The sequence below is a fragment of the Anopheles coluzzii genome, chromosome 2 (genome assembly GCF_943734685.1).
Source record: "Anopheles coluzzii chromosome 2, AcolN3, whole genome shotgun sequence".
In the NCBI taxonomy this organism is placed as follows: Eukaryota; Metazoa; Arthropoda; class Insecta; order Diptera; family Culicidae; genus Anopheles; species Anopheles coluzzii.
Genome location: NC_064670.1, coordinates 115,464,414 through 115,490,945, shown reverse-complemented (window position 1 = coordinate 115,490,945; position 26,532 = coordinate 115,464,414). Strand labels below are relative to the sequence as shown.

General features: G+C 46.6%; 1 protein-coding gene across 1 annotated transcript in view; it reads right to left on the bottom strand.

Annotated features, from left to right (window-relative positions):
• LOC120952472 (uncharacterized) overlaps nucleotides 1–26,532 on the bottom strand; it is a 57,806-nt gene that overhangs the window by 27,451 nt on the left and 3,823 nt on the right. The window contains exons 2-3 of the mRNA XM_040371828.2: nucleotides 17,537–18,357; nucleotides 6,549–8,787 (exon numbers count right to left, since the gene is read on the bottom strand). Coding sequence (XP_040227762.2) covers nucleotides 6,549–8,787; nucleotides 17,537–18,102 — 2,805 coding nt within the window. The 5' untranslated portion in view covers nucleotides 18,103–18,357. The remainder of the gene's footprint in view (nucleotides 1–6,548; nucleotides 8,788–17,536; nucleotides 18,358–26,532) is intronic.

Below are 26,532 nucleotides of genomic sequence, written 5' to 3'. Positions count from 1 at the left end.
TGTTGGACGCTCGTTGGCACGGCAACGCCGTTAACATGTTTCTGGTGACATTGGCTTACGAGTGCGTTGTTGTTTAGTAATTATCACGTAATTTTGAACACAGTTAAGCTGCATGTTTCTGGATTTTGTTTTTGTTTTTCAAATCAATTGAGTTTAATCGTAGTAATTATTACTTTATTTTCTTTCTCAAATGCATCAACTTAATGTTTTTTAAATGAATATCAACATTTTGCATCATTTGGACCAATTTTCGATAGCATGAAACAACTATTTTTCTGTTTGTGAATTGTTATGATGTACACCTTATACTTAAGCTACACTTAAGATCTCTCCTAGCCTCACCCTGCAACTCCAACAAAAAAATGCTCATAATTGTGAGTTCATCGCATAACTACAGTAGCGCATATGTACCGCGAATGCATTATTTACACATTTCACTGCCGCCAATGTACGCGGCGATCCGGTACGCATACCGGCTGCCCGTTCGGTTGGGGTTGTTTTTTTTTTGCAATCAAAAGCAACACACCCGTCGACCGAACGTGTGCCAGCCACTCACCCCCAAAAATAAACCCCACTCCCCCAAGGAGTCCATTACCCTCCCCTGCAGGCAACAGAGCAAAAAGAAACAGGCAATATCAACAACAAATGCTGCAATAACAACACACACTAAAAAAGCACGCACAACATAAAGCAAAGAGGCGTGGTGGGGCAGAGGGATTTGCTTGAAAATATTTCAGCCCCAACCGCCGAAGCCTTGGAATTACGCACGGCGGCAGACCTTGGAAATGAGCTTTTTGGCACAGGTCAATCGTTCACCGAAAAAATAAACGCGTTTGGCGGGGTCGGGTGGCGCCCGATCACGATCCGGCAGGTGCTACTGCCTGCTGTTGCTCCGGAGCTCCGCCCAGAGTGGGTCAACGTATGCAGCGTGCCTTGTCTTATGGTTACTCCTTTCCACCGGGCGCGCGCACCTGAGCCGCCGTGTTGCAATTAAAATAGCACTTGTAATTTCGTTGTTTCGGCTTAATCAGCTTAATGGAGTAGGAAAAATGCTGCCTCCGTCTGTACGAGTAAGGATTATGGGCGATTGAATCGTTGCGAACGTTGAACTATGTGTAGAGGAGAAAAGCACAACCTGGCCAAACGTGTACTAAGGATGGTCCAAAAGGTCCGAAAATACCACAATTCATATGAACTGCCGTTTGGGTAGTAGTATTCTAGGTAATCGGATCTATTTGCAGCGCACTCAGCGGGATGGAATTATTGATTGGATATCAGTAGCATATTCGTAGAGGAATTGCACAGATTAGAATGGCCAATTCTATCACAAAAGCTTGTACCGAGGTGTTACATTGTTGTGGTATTTCTTTTACACATAGGATATGATTTTTTCTGAATCGAATACAAATTCCAATGTATTGATGTGTCAATGAATCTATTGCGTAATTAAAAGGATACCTTTTATCTTTTCAATTTTCCCGGAATGATACCAATGGAATGATACCTATCGCTGCACGCAGTTACGGGCTTAATTATTTTTCACATCCCTTGCTCCTTTGCCAATATAAGCATTTACGATGAAATGAAATTAAGCTCGATTGTGTCAAGCATTAATTGGATGTGCTACCTTCATACTGATCATAAATTGTGCTGATTTTCTCACAGTTTTGTTTACCACTACAAAAATAACTTCATTTAAATTACGCTTTAAGGAACGCATATCCAAACAATAAACCTTACATTATATTTAAATCTTTCACACTAAACTATTAACTTATAATAGTACTTAATGCTTTAATGCGTACTTTTGCAGGGATTTTCCCGCACCATGTACCCAGAAACAGCTGTCGGAAGATGACATTTTAAGATACACCGTACGAGAGAGCGTTCGAAAGTAAAGGTATCCAGCATACCGGCACATAAAACACCCCCTGGGTAAGGGAATTGACATTTTAACCCGCTCGCTGGCCATAATAATCCCCGTCCGACACCGTAACCCTAATTGATTATGACCTTACGGACATTAAAGTGCGCCTAAGTATTCGTTTTTCTCGGATGGCGCTGCTGTTTGTCTGAAATGACTCAATATTTTAGCTTTAAGCATACGAAACGTCCACTTGCTAACTATTGTTTGCAATGAACATGTTTCATATATAATCCATTTATGACCACATATCTTGAGGTGTTTAAAAGAAACTAAATTCAGAGCTGATCTTTATGAGCGATAGTTAGAGGCTTAATTTATCGCGAACTTTTTGGAGTCTGTTTAACCATAAGATGTCTTTCAGCAAACATATATGTAGAATACAATCAGGAAATACTGTTGCTTGATTTTCACACCGTCATTCCAGAAGAGCCTCAAGAACATCATTATACCCATCCCATAGAAGTACACTGTCGAACCAATCTTTACAGCGATTAAGCGGTCATGCCGCCTTCAAGTCCTGATTACTTTTCACCGAGCACCTCAGAGTCTCAGGGCTCGCGCACGCCACACCTCATCGACGCTCATTTAGTCGTTTCGCGGAAAAATTCCACCAGGAAATGCTAACCAGCATCCTACATCTTGCCAGCCAGCCCTCCCGTACCAAGAGCGTATCGATTTTATCTAATCATCTTGAAACGAGCGCACCCTCAGGTGGTATTCGGAACTTTCGACACTACTCGCAGCACTGTGCGCTCCTCCACCTACCAAACCGCTAACTAATCTCTTGCTAGGGGGAAAAGCATCCACAAAACCAACAAGACCCGGTTGGTTCTTATAAATCCATCATCAGCAACTAACTGACTATGGGCTGAGGAAGAGCACCCAGGAAAGGCTACCAACATCCCAGGCGAAGGAATTTGGGTGTTCCAAATTTAGCCATAGCATTCCCGGACGCTCACGTACCAGGGTAAAGTATATTCGCTCTGCCTCTTCAAGATCAATCAACGGCTGAAAGGAAAGATGCTCCATTATATTTTACCCCGAAGGATAGGGGTCGGGATGGGAGAATGGTGAGTACATAAGGGGGTGTAGTCGGAGGAGTAGTTTTAAGACCAACGAAGGAAGTAACACTTTCGCCGTACTTCTCACGCGACAGGAAGCGGCACACTTCCTGGCATCCGGTATTGACGAAACAAACCGGATGCTTAACTTGTGGTCATAAATTTTGAAAATGTGCTCTTTAGTAAGGTAAGTTTCACTGCCCCAACCAGGTCGTGTGGGACACCCATGGTCGTGTGGGAGAAGCACTGGCATTATCTGCTTCGTCACTGTCGTTCACCTAGACAACTGGACTACTGGCGCTTCAGTGCACACACACAGGTGTGGACAAAGTATGATTTATGGTGGCCTTGTAAGCTTCCTTCCAAGGTGCGGATCCTTGCGGAAGAATTATCTCGACGGTTGAGTGTTGTTTTGAGGCAGCGAGCAAAGGGAGACACTGACTGATCCTCCCCTAAATCAGGGTTTCAGTTTCACCGTCAAGGATGCGAAAGTTGAATGGTTTCCCGCGTAGTGAGGAGCATTCCGCGTACCTTTGCACCAGTTGTGTCAGGCGCCGCTGGGTTCAAAAGTATTTACTTTGCCTTTTGTATCGAGCAATTTCTTGTTTTCATTGTTTAAACAGCCCTCTCTTTCGACGGTTGAAAGCTTCAAAGTGCTTTGATTTTGTAAATCTCCCGAGCAGCAGCAGTGTTTGCAGCCTTTCATATTAAGTAAGAATATATTGTTACAGTAAATATTGATAAATTTCAACGTTACAGGGTGGTTCAAGTAGCTTTAATCAAGGTTTTAGCTTAAAAAAGAGTTCAAGGTAAGACTTTCAACCGTCTAATTTGTCTAATTACAGCATCAACCCTTTGGAAGTTTTCGATGCTAAAGCACAAAACATAAAAATTAAAATCAATAAAATCAAACGTTTCGAAAACGACCAGTAGCGTACAAAAACTCACCCGAAAAAGTGATGTGCACATTGCCTCTTAAAGTCAAACAAGACAAACCCACTGTTTATGCACTGTTCAGCAACAACAGTGAGCAATAATATCGGTATTTACATTCCTTCGCTCGTGACATCGTCCGGCCGTACCAGTACACCAGTAACGGTTTGCTCGGACAGACAAACAAGCAATGCCAACCACTGCGTGCTACATGTACCAACGCGATGTCCAATCTCGAAAATTAGTCATTTTTTACAACAAACAAACACACACACACGAACACTGTACCCCGTAATGGCATCATCGCACTACGGTTGCTATAGAAACACGATAAATCGCATACCGAACAGAACTGCAAGCGATTTCGTTTGCGTTTGGCGTCTTCTATTGACACGGAAGTAACGGACATCATCATATTGGAGCTTTGTGGTTCGCAAACGGTCTCTGTTTAACGAACGAATTGGAAGTAAAATTGTCGCATGGACAAATTTTTCTCGAGCGTTTTACAAACACAATTTTGATCAAACAGCGTTGCGATTGGGCTGTGCTGTGGCGTCAGAATGGTGATAAAATATTGCCCTTCCTAGGAAAAATCCATCTCATTGGAGCGTCTTTCGTGCAATAGCAAATGCTAATGTCATTCAACTCAATTTCTTATTTGTTCGCGACATCAGTCCGCGATCTTTTCCATTTGCTGGAAGTGTTTTATTAAATACTAGCGGCAATTACATTTGTCTTCAATCAACACCAATTCATCTATTGTCATGCTAAATACCTCTAAAACTGTGCAGTCTTATTAAAATTGCAAATCTCGACTGCCGAACATTGTGCATTGAACTTGAACCATCGAACAGTGTGATATTTTAAATAATTTTAACATAAAATGCAAAAAACTAAATCAAAACCAAACGCCTTCCAATGTCACCAGCAGCCGTGAAATCGCCCGTCCATGAGATTCTTTCCCTCCCCCAACGAGATGTGTGCGTCAGCGGTGCTTTGAAACCTTTGTCCGATAGTGCGCCAAACACTCCCGCACGGGATGGGTCGCCAAATTGGTTGCTGGCGGTGAAATATGACTTTCGTCCCACTACTTACTGGTCCGTCGCCATCGAAACGATACGCAATCAAAATCGCCAAACCGTCCGACACCGTGTTGGCAATGAACTTGGCCGTTGGTCTGGGCAGGCAGGATTGGTTTTAAATTTCGTACACACACACACTGGCGCGCTGGCGCGCTGGCTACACCGTAGACGCATCGGTCTTTCGATGGTCAAATCTATTTTGGTTGGCGGCAAATGGCGTAATAAAGCTTAGAGAGACACACAAAATACAGTAGGCAGGAGACTACTCATATGCGTAGCAGACTTGGGTTAGTAACACCTGTAACGCATGTATGTAACGTTAAATTTGAAGTAGTAGTTTGAGACTAGTTTATTTGGCAAGATAACAGGGCAAAATAAGCAAATTAATTTTGAAAATTATTTTCTTCCGAAGACGGGCAAAGGATTTTTTAATAATTAAATTTTTAGGTGCACCTGCAATTCCAGAGGCACATCAAAAGTGATTGATGCTGAACCATTGAAAGGAAACCCCAGACAGATACTGGATCTAATTCTGAACCCAAAACGGTTCTGAAACTGATCCAGAACTCATACAAGACCTGGAACTGATCCCTAATGCATGCCAGTTTCGGAACTGATATTAGAAGTATACTGTTCCTGTATCTGATATAATAGCCAGGCCATTCCTAGAAATGACCCTTTCATTTCTGGCACTTATCTTGAAGAAACCCATTCCTGGAACTGATTCCAAAACCCAACTAGTCCAGGAAGTGATACCGTAAGCATACCATTCCTGGCACTGATCTCAAACCCGCAACAATTCCTGGAGCTGATTTCCAACCTGGAACTGATCGTAAACCATTATCGTTCTTGGTATCAATATTGAACTTGTACCAATCATATTCATGTGGGTCTGCAATAAAAATGAGGTCAAGGTAAGACTTTCAACAGTATAATTTGTCTAATTACAGCATCAATCCTTGGATGTTTTCGATGCTGAACTGATCCTAAACCCGTATCTATCCAGCAACTGATTCCGAACCTATACTTTCATGATACTTATCGTGAACCCATAGCTTTTTGAAACTGATACCGTACCAATATCATTCTAATCTCGTGATAGCCTTGAAACTACTGTAATGGGTTTGGCGATAGCTACGGTCGCCATGTGATGTGATGAGCGTACAACTGTACCTCAAGTACCGTCGCGGTAGGTCAGTTTTAACTGACATGAGCCGAGGTGGAATAAAACTTCGTTCGAGCGGACTTTTCGACACTTGATCGTCCAGGCGATCATAGAAACCTTTAGGAGGTTACCCTTTTTTATTCTGATTCAAAATCTGTACCAAAAGCTGCAAAATCTGGATCTTTCTTTGTCATGGAACGGATCGCGATCATGACCCGATTCAGGAAACATTATAGTACCTACTTCGATCCACTAACTTATACCACTATTATCAATCTTGTCGATAGTGGTATTAATATGTAAAATCATCCCTAACCATCAAAATCAATCATATTTAATCAAATCATATAAAAATCAATCAAAATCCAACTTATACTCACGTAAGAAATGCACACCGTGCTCTTGCGGCCGAGCTTCATCTTCCGGATCAGCGTCTGGTGGGGTGGATGCTCCTCCCGGTTCGCACCGTAGTACAGCTCCCAGCAGCTCGGTTTGTTCTGGTGCCACTCGAGCAGCATCTTCTCCTTATCGCCAAACTGGCCGTTGCGCGACTTGCCCAGGCTCTCCATCAGGATGATGCGCTCGAGCGTGATATTGCGCTGCAGCTGATTGAAATCACAATGGGCCATATGTGGCCCCCCGCTCCCACTATCACTCAAACAATCACCCTTTGCACCGGGGCACCCATCCGGTGGGTCCGCTTTCAGCTTCACGCGCGACCCATGCTTTGCCCTATCACCACCACCACCACCACCACCACTGGCTTCTTCCTCTGGCATACCAATACTGACACTTCGACAATCAACACCACCACCAGCAGGAGCACGGCCGGACACGAACGTCTTCCCAACCTCACCGTCATCACTGTCTGGCATGTCGATGGTCATGGCATTCGGGTCCGTCCGCTCGCAGCCACCGTACCGGTTGCAGACCCGAATTTCGTCACTATTCAGATAGCGCTGCTGGCAACACAGTGAGTGCAGTCCACCAATCGACCCCGACTGCCCACCACCCTGCTGTCGAACTTCCTGGGCAAATGGATTCGGTGGGCTACGTCGGTTTAGCATCAGCGCAGCGGCGGGCAGTGCCGCTGGCGGACGTCCCTCGCAGATATCCGGTGGAAGAACTTGATAGTACGGTAACTCCGAACCACAGGACGTCGGGTATGGGACGACCCCAGCTCGCTCCAGCATCTCGTAATCATGCTCGAGACTCAATATGGATCCAGATCGTGATCGGTTTCGCTGCTCGACCGCATTCTGTACGGCCACCACTTTCGGCTCCCGGCTCATTCCCTTGCAGAAGCGCCGGATCTCGTTCTCATTCTTCTGGTTCATCGTGCGCAGATACCCGTCCAGGTCCGCCTTCAGAATGGCAATGTTCTTCTCCAGCTCCGTCTCGCTCGGTCCCGCATCCTTCACGAACGGGTTGCCCGTCTTCGGTATCCGCTGAGCTGGATGATCTTCCTGCTGCTTCTGCTGCTGCTGCTGCTCAGTGCGCTGTTCCAGCAGCGTGTTCAGCTTACCCCGTATCTGCTCCAGTATGTTGCGCGTGTTGTGAAACTCGAGATACTCCTCGTACTGTGACTTCTTTCGACTTTGCGTGCCTCCATCGCCGGCCCCTTCCATCGCTTGATCGCGGATCGCGTACATTTCACTCTCGGAGATCGAGGACAGCGACGGACTCTCGAAACCGATCAAGTTCTGACTGCTGTGGTTCGCCATGCGAAACGACTCCAGATTAATGTCCATCAGCGAGTCGTCCGTGTCCAGGGGCCAGATGGGCCGCGGAATTTGACCATCGTTGCCCTCCATGATTACGGACAGTTGCTGCTGTTCCTGCTGCTCCTCCGACTGTTGCTGATCTTGCACTTCACAGCCACTTTCCGGGCGTGGTTCTCCCTCGGGCCCGATGCCCGCCGACGAATGTAAAGGTTGCTGCTGTATGACGGAGGCGCGCATCACACTCAGCTGCACTGGAACGGCCGGAGACGCCAACGGCGAGGGATAGTAGTACTGCTCCAGCCCTCGAATGTTGCGCTGCAGCTCCGACAGCTCTTGATCGTTCCCGCGCCGGTTCCTATCACAGCTCGCACCAGTCTTTCCCGTCTCGCCTGCGCCCTGACTTGCCGGTTTGGACACAGGGTCCGATCCCGAACGCTTCGCGGGGACTTCTTCCTCGTCGTCCAGCCGCTCGGTGCGCGGGCTACGCCGATCGATCGGCTCGCAGTAGATGTGCTCGTCCACCGAGCTGCCCCCGGTCGAGTAGAGGTTGGTGCTGTAGTAACCCGACGAGCCACTCTTCTCGGTCGAGTAGTGTGAGGTAGAGTTTACGCGTTCACGGCTCGGCGGCTTCCCAACGACGACCTCGTCCACCGGTTCGCGGTGCACAATGCTGGTGCGCGGATGCGTCGTTGCCAGCCGGCCACGCTCACCCACCGGCAGCGCCTTGCCGCCGCCGCCAGGATAGTCAGTCGTCCGGGGTGCCACCGGGGCCGCATCGTCCGGTTTGGTCTTTTTGCTGTCCTCTTTGCGCGTGTGCCGCGGGTGTCCACCTTTGCCGGTCGTCGGTTCGCTCTTCTCGCTCACCTCGTCCTCAGTAAAAGTCTTGGCGTTTATTCTGTGGAAAATGGAGAGCAAAAAGATAATTGTTAATCCCTCAATAAGTATTGTTGAATGAAAGTAATGAAAACAAATGTTATCTCTTCAATAGCCAATGTCTTCATGCTAAAAATGAGTCAACCGTCATTTCAACACCACAAAAACCAAATTAAGCACATTACCCAGGCCCAACATGAAATCATGAGTCAACAAGTTCATCCACACGGCGGCTCAATGGTGGTGCCTAACTAGTTGCCAGCTCACGGCAATCAAAAACCAACCACCGGACTGACCACCGGTTTGGCTGCCATGAAATTTCCCTTTCCCTAAGCCCACCCCAACCCGGGGCTTAGATACGCCCGTCATCATCGTCAGCTGCAGTGACACCATTCCGGTTACCGGTCGCGTCCCGGGAGAAGCCCAACGATCGCGTCAATGAACCTTTTGCCACCTCGGCGCAGATGCAGATCATTGCCGCTCGCCTTCCCCGAAACAAGTTGTCCAATGTATCGCAATGCAAAGCGTGGAAAGCAAAAGCGAATGTTTCAGCTGCCATTGCAATTGCTGCACACTCCCCGTTTCAGGTTAGAAACAAAATAACCGATCCTGCTAGAAGGTGAAAGCCATCGAAACGAACGCTGCACAGAAATAGATCGGTCCAGTTGACCCCACGCGTGGTCAGCTACTGCTGCTGCATATCACCCAACCCAGACCACGAGACACGACGCTACACTGTTGCTAAATTTGCATACGCTGGATACACTATCTATCGCCCGAAACACTCCTCAAACCAGTGCAGTTCGCTCTTGCGCAATGTGCTCTTAGTGGCTCTTAGTAGAAAGAAGGAGCGGTGGTTTTTGTGAGAGCCAGCAATTCCATGCAAGGCCAAAAAACAACCTCAGCTGTCAACGGTTGAACCGCGCCACTAGATTCGGTTCTAAGAGAGTGGACATGCCGCGTGTTCTGAATATTCAGCTAATTTGATGAGCTATTTGGATGGTGATTGCGAAATCTTTATGGTTGTTAGTTATGAAAGGTACATAAAATCAAAACCAGTTCTTTTAGTGGCTATTGGTGATGCAGAAGTTGTACTGAACACATGTAGCCTACATTTCATCACATCTTTTAAATGCGAAAGCTTCTTTGAAGCTTCTTTCAGATACACTTCTAGTACTTTTCAAATGAATTCAGGATTGTTTGAGTTATTACGATACATTTGTAAAATGATTTTCTTAAAGACCGTATGAAGTTGATTCAAGAAATCGACAGTGACCAAATGACAGAGAGAAAGCTTAATAAAGGGTAATGTACAAGGTATAAGACGACCCTTGACATCTATTCAATCTTATTTCAATTAAACTTTCACGAAGGTCAAGTCTAAATATGAATAAAACCGGGGGCCATTTCCATAACTCTCTCTCTCTTCACTATCGTTTCACCCTTTGATCCACCATTACATATGATGATAAGGCAACAAGTGAATATGTTCCTACATGTTTGATGTGAATGCTTTTTGTTTGACCTACTCACACCTTTCAAACGCCGTACCCTATCGTACATTGTCCCTCGCAATCAAACCAGCAACAAAACACTTTTGGGTCTTCTTTCACTCCCCACACAAACATCATACAAAATCCCCCCCTCCCCCTATACACAGGCACGCACACAACCGACGCATCAACACAACACGTACACACAAAAATGCAGCTTCAAGTTCGAAATGCAATTTCCGCTCTCCAGTGAGAAAATCGATACTGCAAACGTCAGACGCATCCCACATCAATGATTTGTCGTGTCGAATTCTCGGGAAAACTATCTCCAGGCGAGCACATATTTCACTGCCCAGAACCGGCACAGCACAAGCCACACAACAGTGAAGTGCATCGACTGCGGATGCACCATGCAAACCGTTTGACCGTAGTATCAAACGGCCAATGAGCTAACCGGCTTTGAACACATCACACCGAGCACTATCACAACATGTAAGGAAACACGACCGACCGAATCAAATCTGATCGACTAGAAACCATCGAGCACATGAAACCGGAACAGAAATTCCAGCAAGCAAACATATGATAACCACGAGCCGGTTTTACGAAATGTTCTGCATTTTGAACACGCACTCACAATTAAGGATGGGCCCGGATGTTCTCCTGCCATCCAGCTGCTCCCACCACCACTGATCTAGATCTGTCTGTTGTTGTTGCACCGCAACGAGCTTCACGCAGCCGGAACAGCAATGCTGCTGCAGATGACTGATCTGACCACGACCGAACGGAGGGCTTGCATTCCTGCAAGCCGGCCTACGGTTAGGAAAGTGGAAATGGAAAAACACTGTGTGAAGGTTACACAAAGACACCAGCCGGGAAGAAAGTGAGAAGCTGCTCTGTGTGCTAGTGCATTTTCACTCTTACTGGGCAGCTTTGAGCAACTGTGTGGAAACCGGTCTAGCTGGTTTGTCGTGTGCATAGTTAGAGAAGCAGTCGAGTGCATTTTCCTTGCAAAGATTAAAACAGTGGGTGAAACAGTGCTTTTTTAGAAGCACTTCCGCAGGAAAGGCCCGTTCAAATAGTGTTTACTGTTTATACGTTACATTCATCCCATTTTTACTTTATACCTCAGCAATGCTATCGTTTATTAGCTTCTGTTATCACAATCGTAACGGCCAACAGTTCATAAAACCTAGCAGAATGAAAGGCTTCTCCGAAAACACATATTAGTTGTACCGCAATTTCCTTCTCAGTAACATGCAAAAGGCACGACATGGATCAGGGGTAAGCAAAAGTGCAACCTTTCCAGAGTACATTGCACCGATGACGATAAGATTTGCAGCACGACACCTCCCCACCAGAGACAGGTTTTCAGTCGCGAAGGAGCATAAGGCATGCAAAAAAACAAACTTGGTGGACGTATAGACGAAAATGGAAAGTAAACCTAGAAAGTAACATGCATTCAGTAGCTCAGTGCAGTAGAACGAGTGTAGCGGATATAAACAAGTATGCATAAGATAACTATTTGCAGAAAACTGTTTGACTTTTCCTTTCGAAGGTTTGATAGATGTGCTACTTTTCAAATACTTGCATTATTCTTTCTTCTTGGTGGGTGTATGGTTCAATCAGAAACAGAACAACGGTTACTCGTTTGATATCCGCTTCAAGCAGTTTAAATTTCCTTTGATTTTCTCAAACTATCTATGATAAGCTTTTATCTCTTTTTCTCTATTAATTTATGTGATGTGTTATTTTTTTCATGCGTTATAAGTCACACTTAATTGTGTTTTTAATGGGATTTTGTGCAGTGGCGGATCTAGGGTATGGGGGGCCCTAGGCGGAACGACGAGTTGAGGCCCTCTGTAAATGGTAAATGTTGTTGGGGGGGGGGGGGTAGCGGCACTAACGTTGCTGTTGGGAGATTGAACAGTAAACTTGAAATGCCGTCGGGGCCCCCTTCGATCATCAGTCGCAAACTCTTCAATTTTTGCTGACGGGGGGGGGGGGGGGGGTGCAATTGATTCAGCGGGGGGCCCTTCGCAAATCAAATCCTTCACAAATCATCTGTCGCAAACTCTTAAATTTTTGCTGACGGGGGGGGGGTGCAAATGATTCGCCAACCACGGGGCCCCATCGGCCATCCTTCCGGGGGCCCTTGTCGCTAGTACTCTGTCCATACGGCATACTATAGAATGGCGATCTACGGGGCCCCTAAATCGGCGGGGCCCCAGGCGACCGCCTAGTCCGCCTACCGTTAGATCCGCCGCTGATTTTGTGTCTTGTTTTGCAAGTGTTTTTTTAGTTTTTATAATTTTATTTTTGATGATTTCTCATCTACTTGCTGTTATTTTATTTTATTTAAATATTTAGTTTTGTTTATTCTTATACTACAGTTATTCATTTTTCTATTCTATTTTTTATGCTTATGCTTCTGTAAAAAGTACTCAACAATTCCTTGCTAATAGATAGAACAAAACTATTATTGTTTTGCTTTTTTACTTTTTTTTTTGACGAAGAATTAACGACCGTTCCACGGGACCGTAAAGTCAGAACATGACATTGGAAAAACTTCCATCGGAAATTTACATACACTTTCACTCGTCGTATTTCACCCGGGCTGAGTAAAAACAATCACACACTCTTGCCGGAAGGAGGAAAAACATGCTCCAACTTGATATGGAATGTTTTTCTTCCTCCCAGCACTAAACCCAAACACCAAACCCAGCATCCTGGAGCTCCCCTTTTTTCTAGGTCACCGTACGCTTGTATCAGCCCTTTTCCCAACAGACAGCTGATCGGCACTCGTACGATCCCTTCTTCTGCATCATCGTCAGCACAATGCAACAAAGCTCACCAACAACTACTAACGAGCATTCCGGTTACCTTCGTATTTCACTTCACTTCTTTTTTACACACACACACACACACACACACACACACAACTCGGAGTAGGTCAGCCTATACAGCAAGTGTGCGCGAGGAGTGAAAATATCATTAGATTCCTGCATTGCAACATTACGATCTCAATCTGTGTACGGTGTGCGATTGTGCTACATCTGATACGCGGTCGGCTCCCCGAAGGCAGCGCTGGTTGTTTGCTGAATGAATCAATGGCAGCGTCTGTTAGAGAGTGAAATCTTTTCTTCTGCACATTTCGTTCGTTTATGCTCCAAACCGGTGCCCGGTGCAGATGCATATCGGTGTCGGGTCCGAGGTACTGAGGCACGTGTGAGTATGCTCTTCTTCGCACAGCAGGTACCGTGGCAGCAGGCTCATTCGCCAATTTCTTCCAATTGTGGTCAACACAAATTAGCACTGACACGCCTTGATGGTGTGTGTGTGTGTGAGTGTACAAAAAAATGGAAATTATCTATCATCAGCGATTAGTTTGGTGGGGTTTCCCCCGCACGATGATCATTATTTCTTTTCAATAACCTTTACAATTACTAAACCTCAATAATGAAGAAAGTGAATATCTTTTGCTAAGCGTTTCATTTTCGTTACAAAATAAGGTATGTTTCGTTGGCAGTTTACTAGTCGATTTATTGGCAGTTTGCAGACGCCTTTAAAGGTCCTACGTGGGCCAATTTAACAAAAGTGTAATGTCTAGTCAAATTTACGACTCACTACCTTAGTACCTTCGGTATTACTACTACTAAACGAGTGTGCATCTCTTACCTGCGATGCACATTGCAAAAGATGTTAACTACGTTTTCCTCCTTTTTTGGGCGGTATTTTTAAACAGCGAACAAGTGAAAATATATATCTCCCCTCCGGGACACATTACTTTGGTGCTACACCCTCCCAACAGTAACGCTGAACACGGTGAGGCTTTACATTCTGAGGGCAAATAAAAAGAACGCGATCCTCCGAAGGTCACTTCCGCTGTCGAGTGAAGAAAAATTGCCTGTCCAGCGCACAAAGAAAGCAATTTTGTGCCATCGAAAAGCCGGAAATTCTTTGTAGGAAAAAAGGGACGACCATAAAAACGCAGCCCGTTTTAGAGCGTTGCGAAGGAAAGTCAAGCCGAGCCGTCCATGATGCTGTAATCTCTGCACCTAATTTTGTGCCGGCGATGCACATGAGTGCACTTGAAGAAAATGTAAACTTATTTCTTTTGAGCATCGGGATTTGTAGCGACGGTATTTCTGTGTTTACAATCACATTGTGCACAAACAGTTAAGTATTTTTCATCAGAATTTCATTTATTTTACTTCATATACTTTTATGTTCGTAAATTATTATTTACATTGATTCAAATACCCATAATTTATTCAAGATTTAAACACACTACTCCAAAAAATGAACCCCACCGACTTTCATCTTCATTAGCCTCGTCTTAGTTCAAGCAGTTTATGCAACAAAACACTGAAAGACGCTAAAATGAACAATTAAACACATTTTCACAATTAAAATTCCAGTTCGACTCATTCACAAAGTATAAGGCTTGAATAACCTTTAACTGTGAGCTTTAATCATAGAGCCTATCCGTAACCGCAAAGCGCGCTCTGCCGAAAATACCAAGGAAACGCATTGACCAATCCACAAGACCACCAAACCAATACACCATCTCCACCGGTGCGTGTTCGGAAGCATCAATTAATGATATTTTAAAGGAGCACTAGGAAGGTGCCCTTTCACCTCCTCCTGCTGGGTTCTGATCTTTCGGTCGGAGCGAAGGTGTGTTGGAGGTTATGATCCTACTCACACACACACAGCAGTTACGTCCAATTTGCCTGACCTTCCCCAGATTTGCACTCAATTCGCTACGCCAAATGGATCAGCCCTGCTTATTCTGCACGAGTGCTCCACTGTGGCGGCGTCTGTTTGCATCCTTGGACCGCTGGCTGCTGGGAATGTCAAATCGATCGTGAGTGTCCTATTTTGGTGCCGGCGTCAGCTGCCCGCCAGCCAGAACCAATTTCTGTACCAATAAAGCATAAAAACCTCGCGCACGATCTTGGCGTATGCATGCAAATTCTGACTTCACACTCTCCAAAACAACAGAAAACGGACACGACACCGGAACCCTTGGCATAAGGTGGCGCGTGCCACGATCATCTCGCGATACAAATAGCGGGCAAGCAAGATGCTTCGGCTGCCTCATTAAAACGCATGATATTGGACTAATTGGTAGCGCCCAAAGATGCAGCCCAAAGTCCCCATAGAGTGGTGTCCAAAAACCGTTTACTAAACGAATCAAACGCCTCAAGGTGTGCACCGCGATTCGTTCCACCGCGGACGGATGAATATTTATTCGTCTGTCTGTAACGACCATCGCTTCCCTTTCGAGATGGCGATGACGCGGCGCATCCATTTTTGGGGTCTTTTCCCTTCATATATATGTTTATTTTCAAAACCCCCCACCCCAGCTCACGCATCCGGTGATGAGATGGTTTGCGGGAGGCAAATCAGACTTCGAGCAGGACCTTCACGCTAGGCGGCGGTGTGTGCCTTTTGATCCGCTGAGACCTCTCGTTGGCGATCCATCTCGTCGTGATCTTCACGCTTTCGCGGCTTGGCGATTGGGTGAAGGTTACTACAAAACCCGCAGCATGTGCGGGAGGAACCGAAACCAAGTGTGAGAGTCCAATGTTTGATTGGATTTTCCGGCCACAGTATCATCACGATCGGAACCGTGCGCCACCGTTCTCATGCTTCCGATTTCTCCGTTCAGCTCTCCCTTTCGCTTCGAGCGTTGATTGCTTGAAAGATAGCGAAAGTAGGCATATTAGGTAGGTTAATGCATTCATGAAGGCGATTCAAATTCCGAAGCTCATATGAACAATTGGTACTCATTAAATAGCGAAAAAGTGCCCTTTCGCTGAAGTGACGGAGTAAACTGTGTGTGTTTTAATTTCATATTAACGATTTTTGCCTGTAAATCATCATCAGGTTGCATATTATACCACGCGTACACTGGGATTTTATGTTCACATTCATGTAAAAGAGAAAGAAAACCATGAATTTATTCAATTTAAACGCATAATCACGTTCATTTACATAATTTTTAAATAATTAAATTGAATTTTATGTCAGCAATTATCTCATTTAGCCACAGTCTTGTTGTTTGGCAGAGCATTTACGACATAAATTAAAAAACTCACACCCTTAATGCTTTAAACAGCACATAACGAATGGCATCAACATCAAAAAGAAACACCTCCTGCCAACTTGGTGCAGCTTTAAATCCTTAATCTCTGCTAAAACTTCAGGCTTTTAATAGCAATCCTACCATTAAATACCCTTCTTTTCCCACTGATATAAATCAATCCGTTTGGCACAAAGCCAAACGCTAATTTGCCGACACATTCCACATTCGGTGGTCAGCGGGTTCCATTTCCCTTTCGCTTTCCGATTGCAACTCGACACCATAAACCACACTAGCAGCAGCATACCTCGCACCAAGCACAGAATGACGCGGGGGAAAAAAAATAAAATTCTCGCACTGCGGAATTTCACACCTATTATAGTCATCCCCTGCCGATGTACGGGCCCCCGGGTCCGATCAGCTGAGAAATTAGCATCGATGCCAAACTGTTTGTATTTCACTGTGTTCAGCTCCCTCCCCCTCCAGTGTGTGTCACGATTTTATTCAATTAATGGTGCCGCCACCGCTGCCACGACCCATCAAACTTCGCCTAATCGAGCGGGACCTGTTGAAACTGAAACGCTTTGTAAATATAAGCGCCCGCTTCCGGCCTTAACCCTCAGCCGAATGGCTCTTGAAAGGCCCCGTAGCCTTATTAATTAATTGTCCCGTGCAAAAGATCGTGAGCAAGATCGTCATCGAGTGCTGGAGGGAGAGAGAGAGTGATACAGATGAAGATCAAGTACACTGATGTAATAATTTATCATTCCCTAAATGTAACGCGTGATGTACGGTGCGGACGCTTGATAGACATACACTAGGGAGGGGAGAGGCACCACTACACAAACAAACCTTCTCGACCTAGACGCCAATCAGTGACGAAAACCGTCGTCTCAGAAGCACGACACTAGTGGGGCCCCTAACCTTGCAAAGGGTTCTTCTTGTGGTCGCCCTTCGACCGTGTGAAGACCATTTGGACGGTTAATTGATAGCGTTGGTTGGATAGCTGGACATAAAGGAACGCAGGCAGACAAAAAGTCACCACGCGAGCTGTCCTCGGAAAATTATTACCCCGGAGGGCACACGATGAGATACAGCGAGTAATCGTCTAATTACACGAAATTCTTCAAGCTTATCATCCAGGGACAAAGAAACAGCAAACAAACAAAAAAGGGTTAACTACTCACCCACTCGAAGTACGCTGTACGGTGGTCCGCTGGCGGAACATTGTCGAGCTGCGTCGCGATCGCAACCCTCCAGCACCGGCACCACCACCACCACCACCGCCAGCTCCTACAGCACCTTTCCCCGTCATCGCCGTTCCACCAGTGCCCGCCAGTGTGTTGCTGCGCTCGGTAAACGTTCGATCCCGGCGTCCGGTCGCCCGTTCGTTCACCAGCACCGCATCGAGCGAACGATCGAACGATTCGCCCATTCGGCCAACCGCCTGCGCCCCCTTCGGCGAGGGCGTCTCCACACCGTTCTCCTCGTCCGTGTGTATCTTACACTCCTGGGGGAAGCTCTCGTTGAACGTGCGCATCGCGGCCACACCGGCCAGCTTCAGCCGGTTGCGGAAGATGTCCCCGAACCGGCGTACACCGGACGACCGGCCCGAACCGGCGCTCTGGTTGCTGATGTTGCTGAACACGTCCGAGCATGGTTCCGAGCCGTCGCGGTGGGGTCGTCGCGCGACCGGACTACCGCCGTGGTCGCCCGGCCGCTCCTCGATCCACGTGGAAGACATGGTGGGCATCGCGACAAGGGTGGTTCGTCCGGATGTCAGACCCGCGGTGCGATGTGGTTGCTTTGACAGTCGCCCGTCAAAGCGTGTGTCATATTCGGCGTTGCGCGCCACCAGAGTGCCTCACACGCGTGCCAAGGACTTGCTGCATAAAACCCAGGGGGAGGGCTGCGAAGTTTTGTTTTGCTGTTGCTAAAATAACCCCCTAAATACCATGCTACTACAATCCTTCAACACCCATCAATCCTGGACCCCACTGACAGTCGGCTGTAAGAGAGGGGAAAAAGAGATACGAAGAAGATATCAGCATTAAGTAAGATTTAAATGTCTCATAGATGAAAATCTGATGATTAGAATAAGCAAGGCAAAGTTGGTCGTTAAGGTTATGCCAGACATCTTCCACTTTCAATCATTTGATTAAAAACAAACAGATAGACAGCGGAGGAATCTGACTCTAATGTTTATATTAAGGCGTTCATGGACACTGCTCCATCTCCCACTTCCGTCAGCATCGCTTTATGATGCTTCAATCACGCTTTTTTCTCGGTGAAATATGAGAAACAATCAAATACTCAGAATTGCGGGATTGAATGTCACACAAAATCTCGCTTCTTCCTTCCTACTGTCGAGCCTAATCATCGTCAACGTAACGCAACCGCAATGACAACGCTAACCTTCAAACAAAACTCCTCACAGTGATAATAATTAATCCAATGAGCATCTTCTCCTGGTTTAAAGACAGTCGAGGGCAGTCTGTCCAATGGACAAGCCCACACAAAATCACTAATCAACGATTGGAGAAGCATCTTTCATCGGCGATTATATCATCAATTAGTGTAACCGGTGGCACACGAGCGTCATATCATTTCGGTAGACGATGTTGATGCTACTAATTGGAAGCGAAGGACAAGGACAGTCCCTCTGCTACGAGCGCCAGACCAGCATAAAGATGTCCAGGCTTTCCGCACGCTCCAGTGCAGTACCGGAAATCGGACGCCGTACTACGCGGTCGAGTGCGTTTGAGTGAAGATTTCCTAATGAGCTACGCCTTCATACTCAGAACTGCTTGCTCTGTTAAAGCTTCCAATAGACAAACAGCGTTCCCCATTTGGAAGCTGCCTCTTCTGAACGCATCAAACTGAATCGGTCAACTAAAATCGGTAGTCTCCAAAGTGTTTCAAATATTGATCTACACAGTCACGCCTTAAAAGGCATCTGCCCCGGTCGTAAAGTTTATGCTCGATCACGCGCAAATCGTTCACCTGTTTGTCGAGCTGCGCAATTTTAGGGCAGTCGGGAGTCTGCAAACAACCGCCCCCGTGTGTACCGCCGTGTTTGTTACGACGACCAACACATGGACATTGTAAATGTTGCCATTTGCTTTGCTCACACCATCCCCAAACGTTCGTAGGGGTGTGCAGCACTTTGCATGCGTGGCGTTGTACCTCTCTCCATCAGCACCTGCACACTGCCCCTCCGCATTCGAACAAAGTGCAATCGTATGTTGTCCATCTCGAGCTTCGTGCACGAGCACAGTCGGGTTCTGTCCAACGCTGTTGGTCAACGCCAACGAGCACCTGATTTGCCTGCACCCGCCATCATATATGTGGACAGCACTAGGGTCCGATCGATTTACCCACGTCTTGGCTTTTGCGGTTCGAAAGGTTTGCCTCCCCGTCAACAGCGTGCCAGCGTGGACAAGCAATTGCAGACACAAACAGGGCAAACAAACCTCTAACCTAGTTTCTGTTTACGATTGACCCGAACGAACGAATTCCCCCCGTTAAGATCGGCCGAGTAGTGTTCTCGCCAAAAGGGCCTCGCCGTGCACGTGCCCACATATTTAAAACGATCACTTTCACTAATCACTCCATTAGTCCCTGGAATCCTAACCCCTGCGGGATCCCCTCTTGCATCCTTAACCTGTCGCACCCCTCTTTTTTTTGCTCTAATGGCTTGGGTGTGTATGTTTCGAGAATGGCCCAATATTCGTTTGCCAATAACTTTATCGCCAACGGGTTCGTCTCGATCGGTGGCCAAACGGTGGTCAAAAGGTACGGCCCAGTGCAGGCATGAGTTGTTGTGGCTGCCACTGCTGCTAGTTGAATTTGGGTCAGCGCAACATTTCGCAAGCACGCCATGCGATGAAATACAGCCTCAGCTTGTGTGCTGCAGGACTCCCATCCAATGCATTGGCTAGGCCTGGCTAGCGCAGGTGGGTCACCCAGTCGGCTGACAAACGTTTCCACTCGATCAATCGATTGATCGATCGTCGGGTACGGTGGTTTTGCACTCCAAAATTAAATGAACCAGTTTTGGAAGAAGAAAAAAAAACATCGGGAGGCAACCAACGGTGGCCAAGCACAAAGCGGGCTGTTTTGAGTGCGCTCGCGCCCGCACTGTAACATAAAACCATGGCAACATGTCACTGCCCTCTGTAGGACCGGCTCGGCGCCCAACCGCCCCGAGGGTGTGACGCACCATAATCGTATGGGATTACTCCAGCGACAGATGATCGTATGGGCGATGGTCACCGATAACGCCGGAGCGACATAGAAAACTGGATTCTGTTGATCCACACACCGTCAAGGAATCTACAGTTCATCCGAAGCCGCATCGTACAATAGTAATGTAATTACGGGCATCGTTAATCATTGCGCGTTGGGAGTTTGAATTCCAATGGAGTGCCCCATCATTGCACAACCATCTTCCAAAAGCGCCTCGTTACAAGCGGGCTGCAGTATGCAGGATCAATATTTTGATTGATTTGGGTCATCTCCGTCCCCGTCTGTCGGCATCGCTGCTCAACAAAAACCGTACGCACTTGAGAGGATCTTGCAAAATCATCTCACCAGCAAATTGATTTCGCCAAACGACCCAGCCAGTGCAGTGAGTGTACGGCAGCAGCACTCCCTGGTGCTTTAAATTTAACGCCTAGACGCCCAGACAATCTTGATGACTGCCCTGCTTTTTTCTGTCTCTGCCCATATTTACGTCTAATCGCTAATAAAAAGTTGGGCAGAGCTTTCCTTCGCCCCTAACTGCTCTAGAAGCTCGACCAGCCCGAAACCCGTCGATATGTGCTGCGGGCTGTGTATGCGATGGCGTTTTGGAGTGTTTTCTCTCTATTTGGCGTTGTGGCCAACGCCAGCGCCGCCGGCAAATGATCACCTTCCCTTGCGGCAATCAGCTGAGCCGCCCGGAGCAAGTGGTTGTTCGGTGCAGGTACCACCTGCTTAACCTACATCTCTTTCTCCTCATCGTATCTTGCTCATGTGTCTAGCCGAGCCTCACATATATCGGTCGATCAACAACGGGCGTCTCTTGTGGGCACTACTGCGATCTCGTCTTTTCACCTTCACCCGTATATGTATATCTCGCGTCTGCTCCCCCAAACCCACCGTAGCATGAAGTTCAGGTTAAGCCAAATTTACTGCCACAGTGCCTTCCCACTCTCTCTAGCTCTCTTGCTCTTCGTAATATTAGATAATTATTGCTTCAGTTTTTTTTCAGGTGCACAGGTAGCACAAGGGAGCCGCGCGCCAAGGGTGACTGAACTTGGAACTCTTCTGGCACCGCCACTGCGCGGAATGCCGTTCGGGGCGCGTATCGCGTTTGACCTAGAATCGTGCGGGACGGGTGCTGCTGGCTGGCAGCTACAAAATGGTTTAGTTGTAATTCTTTTTTTTCCGACCTGTCATGTGAGATTTATGTTAGCTGGTCTTACTGGGGAATGAGAGTGAGGTTTTTTGCTCACCAGTCCCCCCCCGCATTGTGGACGCCGTGGCCGTGGCGGATGTTACACAATCGATGCAACCTGGTGCTCCCTCCTTTGTGGGACGAGGCGAGATGTTGGGGATTGGGAATGTTATCGATGAAACCAGGAGATGAGGTGGGTCTTTCCGATGACCTTAGATTAAGGGTGAATGAATCTGTTCAGACTGGAGTATGAATAATAATTCAAGTTCCTTTTGTGAGTGGGTGCAATACTTTGTTTGCAATCATTGCACATTAAGTCAGTTTTTAAGTCCGGCGCCAACATTAACACCCTGTTTTGCCATCAAACCGAACAAGGCCACAGGTCAGTAACTACCCTATCCTGGGTCGTTGTTGAATATCAAGATAGCCGAAATAAGGTCAAACACATTATGACGGTACAAGAACTAATGAAAGCTGATCCAATTCACTGCAACGGCCAGGAACTGGAGCAACGATCGTGTCCCCCAAATAAGGAACCAAACACATCACGGCTGTACGTGACATATAATGTCACTGTAGATAAAATCAATTTTACACCCAGAAATGCAACATTTATTCCCCTCCGAATCGCTCATTTCGATGCGCTCTTTAGGATCCTTTCCAGAAACTCTCCAGAAGAAACCGTCCCTCAGTGCCCACGTAACATGGCATGTCAAACATATATGGGCGCAAGCGATGAGTGCGCAAGCGTAATGGGAACTTAATTAATTACAATGTCAGCGTGTCTCAATGGCCAGCAAAACTGCATGGACCCGCAGTTTCTCCCCCTCCCCCACCCGCAGTTACACGCACATCGTCGGCGTGTCTTGCGGGTCATTAAACAGCGCTTGGCAAAAAGGCAAAACCAATCGCAAACTTTGCTGCGCCTCCTCCCGGTAGCGCTGCCGCCAAACGTTTTTCGTTGCGCAATGCCACCGATCATTTGCATGTAAGCACACGTAAACAATACACCAATATGGGCTGTTTTTCCCACATCCCGACGTCTGGTCGAGGATGCTAGTGGACGTTACGCGTCGCATCTTCCTGGAGCAGACGAGGTGGAGGAGGTCACTCCGTTCGCAATGCTGTCGCTCTTGACTGGTGCTGCGCTCCTTGGTCTCAGACCTACCCGTAGAGTGATCCCGTCAACCTCGGAGCTCTGCGAGACGCAAAGTCTTCGTTTGGTAATTCAACGAGCCCTGCCCCCAGAAGACCATCACCGTTTGTGATGGCCGCCTTGACAGACGAGTTTGTTTATTAAGATGTAAATTTCTGCATTCCACTTCTGATCTGTTCCAACCGCAACCGCCCGCAAGCGACGATCGGTCAAGAGTTGTTTAACGATCGCAATTTATGTACACCCCGCCACACAATGGGCTGGAGAAAACGATCGCCGCTTAGGGAAGGCCCCACCGGAGACTGCCGGGAGGAGGCTGCCGGTGCAGCATTAGCTTCACTGACGACTTAACTCTGCATCTGGAAGCACGTCCTGCACTCTCATCCGAAGCCTAGGGTCTTGCTCTAAAGACGCCTCGAGGTCGGTACCACAAGCCAAGCTGATCGACAGGCTAGGACCAGGGCTTAGGATCGTGATTGGAATGCTGCCACTACCAGGAACACGCTGAAAGATCGTTTGCGCGTTTCAATCGCGCGTCTGAATTCACGCTAAATAACAACCATACTTTGCACGTACCCTTCTGTCCACCTACACCAAGGAGACAACCCTGGACGCAGATCGCAAGCCGCAGACGACGGTTCGCAACGTATAATGCCCACCCCCCCACGTACTGATCGTGCTTGAGGGGGAGTTGTAGAGCCATTGCAAAAAAAATCGTTCGCATAAGGGCCACGGCGAAAGTGAAAGTGATCGGGAGCAGTCCGATCTAGTTGGCAAAAACCAGCAGGCGAAATGGTCAAATTTGGAGCATTTCTCATTACGCCATCGAACGGTGTAAGTATGTGTGAGTGTGTGTCTGTTGGTTTGCCAAAGCTGGGTGGGTGGCTCTGTCCTGTACCTCTCCTGTAATCTGCTGTTGTCCGGAAACTGGTGCCGAAAAGAAATTTTGCATTCTCGTGTGCGGCGTTCGGCGATACAATATGCCAATTTATATTGAGTTACGATTGGCTATAAACGATTGGGGGAAGCAGAAAAAATAAGCATAACGTAGCTTGGTCAACAGCTGGTTGGGGTGTTTTTTGGATGAAGTTTACACCAGTTATGCATTGCACCAGTTAACTTAAAGGCTTCCAGGGTAGCTCTTCAAACAGTGTATCGCAATATCGTCTTCACATATCGCTTAGGATACGCTTTGGCTATGCCGGTGCAAGAAGTCAAGACTATCATGTCAAGAATAACTAGAATTACTCAATTTCAACACCTTATTGGTCAATATTGGGAAGCTGCGTGGTCATTTTGCAAATGAATAGAGATTGTCCAACTTCCAGAGGACCTCATAATTGTTACACCATTTTTAATTTTTTTGCATATTTATCCTAAATTTGTAATGATATAGGATTGATTGGTTTGCAGGAGCGCAGCTCATAAGTATCCTCAACAAAGCGTGTAATTTTTTTTTCCAATAAGTGGTTTGATAAACTGTCCAGGAAGCCTCAAAAACAGAAGGTAGTTGAATATATGAGGTGTAGACTTAAAGTGGCCACCACTGTAATTTATTGGAGTAGAAACGACCAATATTAACGACCAAATAAGATAAAGTACGAAAGAGGTAATCTTCGGTAACAAAGTATAATAGTAGCAGATAATGAAAAGGAAACAAAAATTTTAACATAATTTTGTTTTACATCGATTTCGAAGAATTAAGGTAAAATTTGATATGATTTATGTTAAAACAGACGCTGCGACGATTGAAGCGAATGAATGATTAAAATAAAGTAACAAAAAATAATAAAGCACTTTAATTTGAATAAACATACCAGATTCTACCTCAAAAACATCGTGTGCTCTTGTGGCCACAGTGTCTTATTATCTACGTAGAAGACAATCCCATTCATAAATAAGATTAAATTTTGTAACATTACAAGTTGCACTGCATCATAAACATGTTCCTTTCTGCAGTCAGGTCTTGCATTGTGCATGCTAAAAATACAAGTCAACCAGTAAATAATGTGGCAAGTTTTACCATAACCACCAAATGCTTCATTTAGCTCAGCTCAGAAGTTAACGTCACCATACCTCACTGTTTTGCACAACACAAGTCGCGAAGTTCAACTCGATCAGCACACTGCGCCCCAAACTAAGCATCACCGGCTCCGTGTGCTCGTCTCGGCTCGCCAACTCGCCAATAATGCTCACCAAACCACCGTACGGATCAGCGCCGCACGGTGTGTCCACCGTCCAAAACACCATAACAAGAAACCGGAGGCACCAGAACACGGGGCATCATAAATCATCCCGCGTGTGCCCGGGTGTACCCCCTCGCCGTCGTAACAAAACGCGACCACACCAACTCTCTATCATTCACCACCCATGTGCCCATTCTATCGACACCAGAGAGCTTTGTTCTTCAATCCCAAGCTCTCGTCCACCCATTTGCCCAATTGCATTGCAGCAGCAGCAGCAGCAGCAGCATTGCGTATCGCCGGTGCAACCCTACAACGATATGGAGTTGATTTTCGCAACAATCTACATCGCACGAACCTAACCAACCCCGCTTTACTGTGCACACCTTGGCTGTGCTCTTGGCTCAGATGCTCTCTAAGCCAACGGAAAGCAACACTCCTGCAGTGGTCGAAAAACTTGCTCATGCTGCATTGGGCGGTGGCGGTGGTGGCGCTGATGCTACTACCGGAGCAGCATCGAGATGATTAGGTTAGAGCAGCGAAGCTGAGCTGTGCGAGCAGCGAAATGGAACCGCATCGTGCATCTTGGAAGATTTCATTAAGGTAAAGGTGTAACTTACTGCTTCTTCTGCGAAGCGAAGGCTTCCAGCGGATGGCAACGGTATCCACAAAAAGAAGGGCACATTTAATTGGACACATTCTAGTTAGGAGCAGGTTAGAAACGGGCAAGTGTAATTTATCCCTTCACCTGATGTTTAGTGCACAAATCTGTTTGCTTTTATTTTTATTAAATTTAAGTTGAAATTGTACAGGACTCCACAAATTTGATTGAAAAGCTGTAGAACCGTAGAAAAGTTTAATTAAAAAAAGCCTAGAAAACCACACTCCACAGCATAAAATCGTTTTGGATTTCCCACACAGAAAACGGAAACAATTAATTATTCGTTACACTAAGACAAAACGATACAGAACAGTCACAGACAAATCAATCGCTCATAAACACTGCCATCTAATTGTGGCACACTTCCATTCCCTTCCCTGGTAGATCACACCCTTCACCGCTTTCCGAAAGTTGCGCAATCGTTCACTGCTGCTTGCGCAAAACGCAAACATCATCACAAGAATCAAGTTCAAGCTTGACAAAGTAGTAATCCTACGAATCTCCTCGGTTGACAAATTTTGAAGGAAATGAACCACTTCCCATACAGATGCCTATCTTGACGGGAACTAATCTATGCGCACCTTATACTGGCTGCCTCCGGTGGTATGCAGGTCACATAAAGTGTGAAAATAAAATATAAAACCCACAAACCGATACGGTGTGTCTCTACCAGGGTCAACGGAACTGCATGTCAGAAAAGAATCGTACTATGATGGGAGCTCAACCTACACAGATGGCTCCAA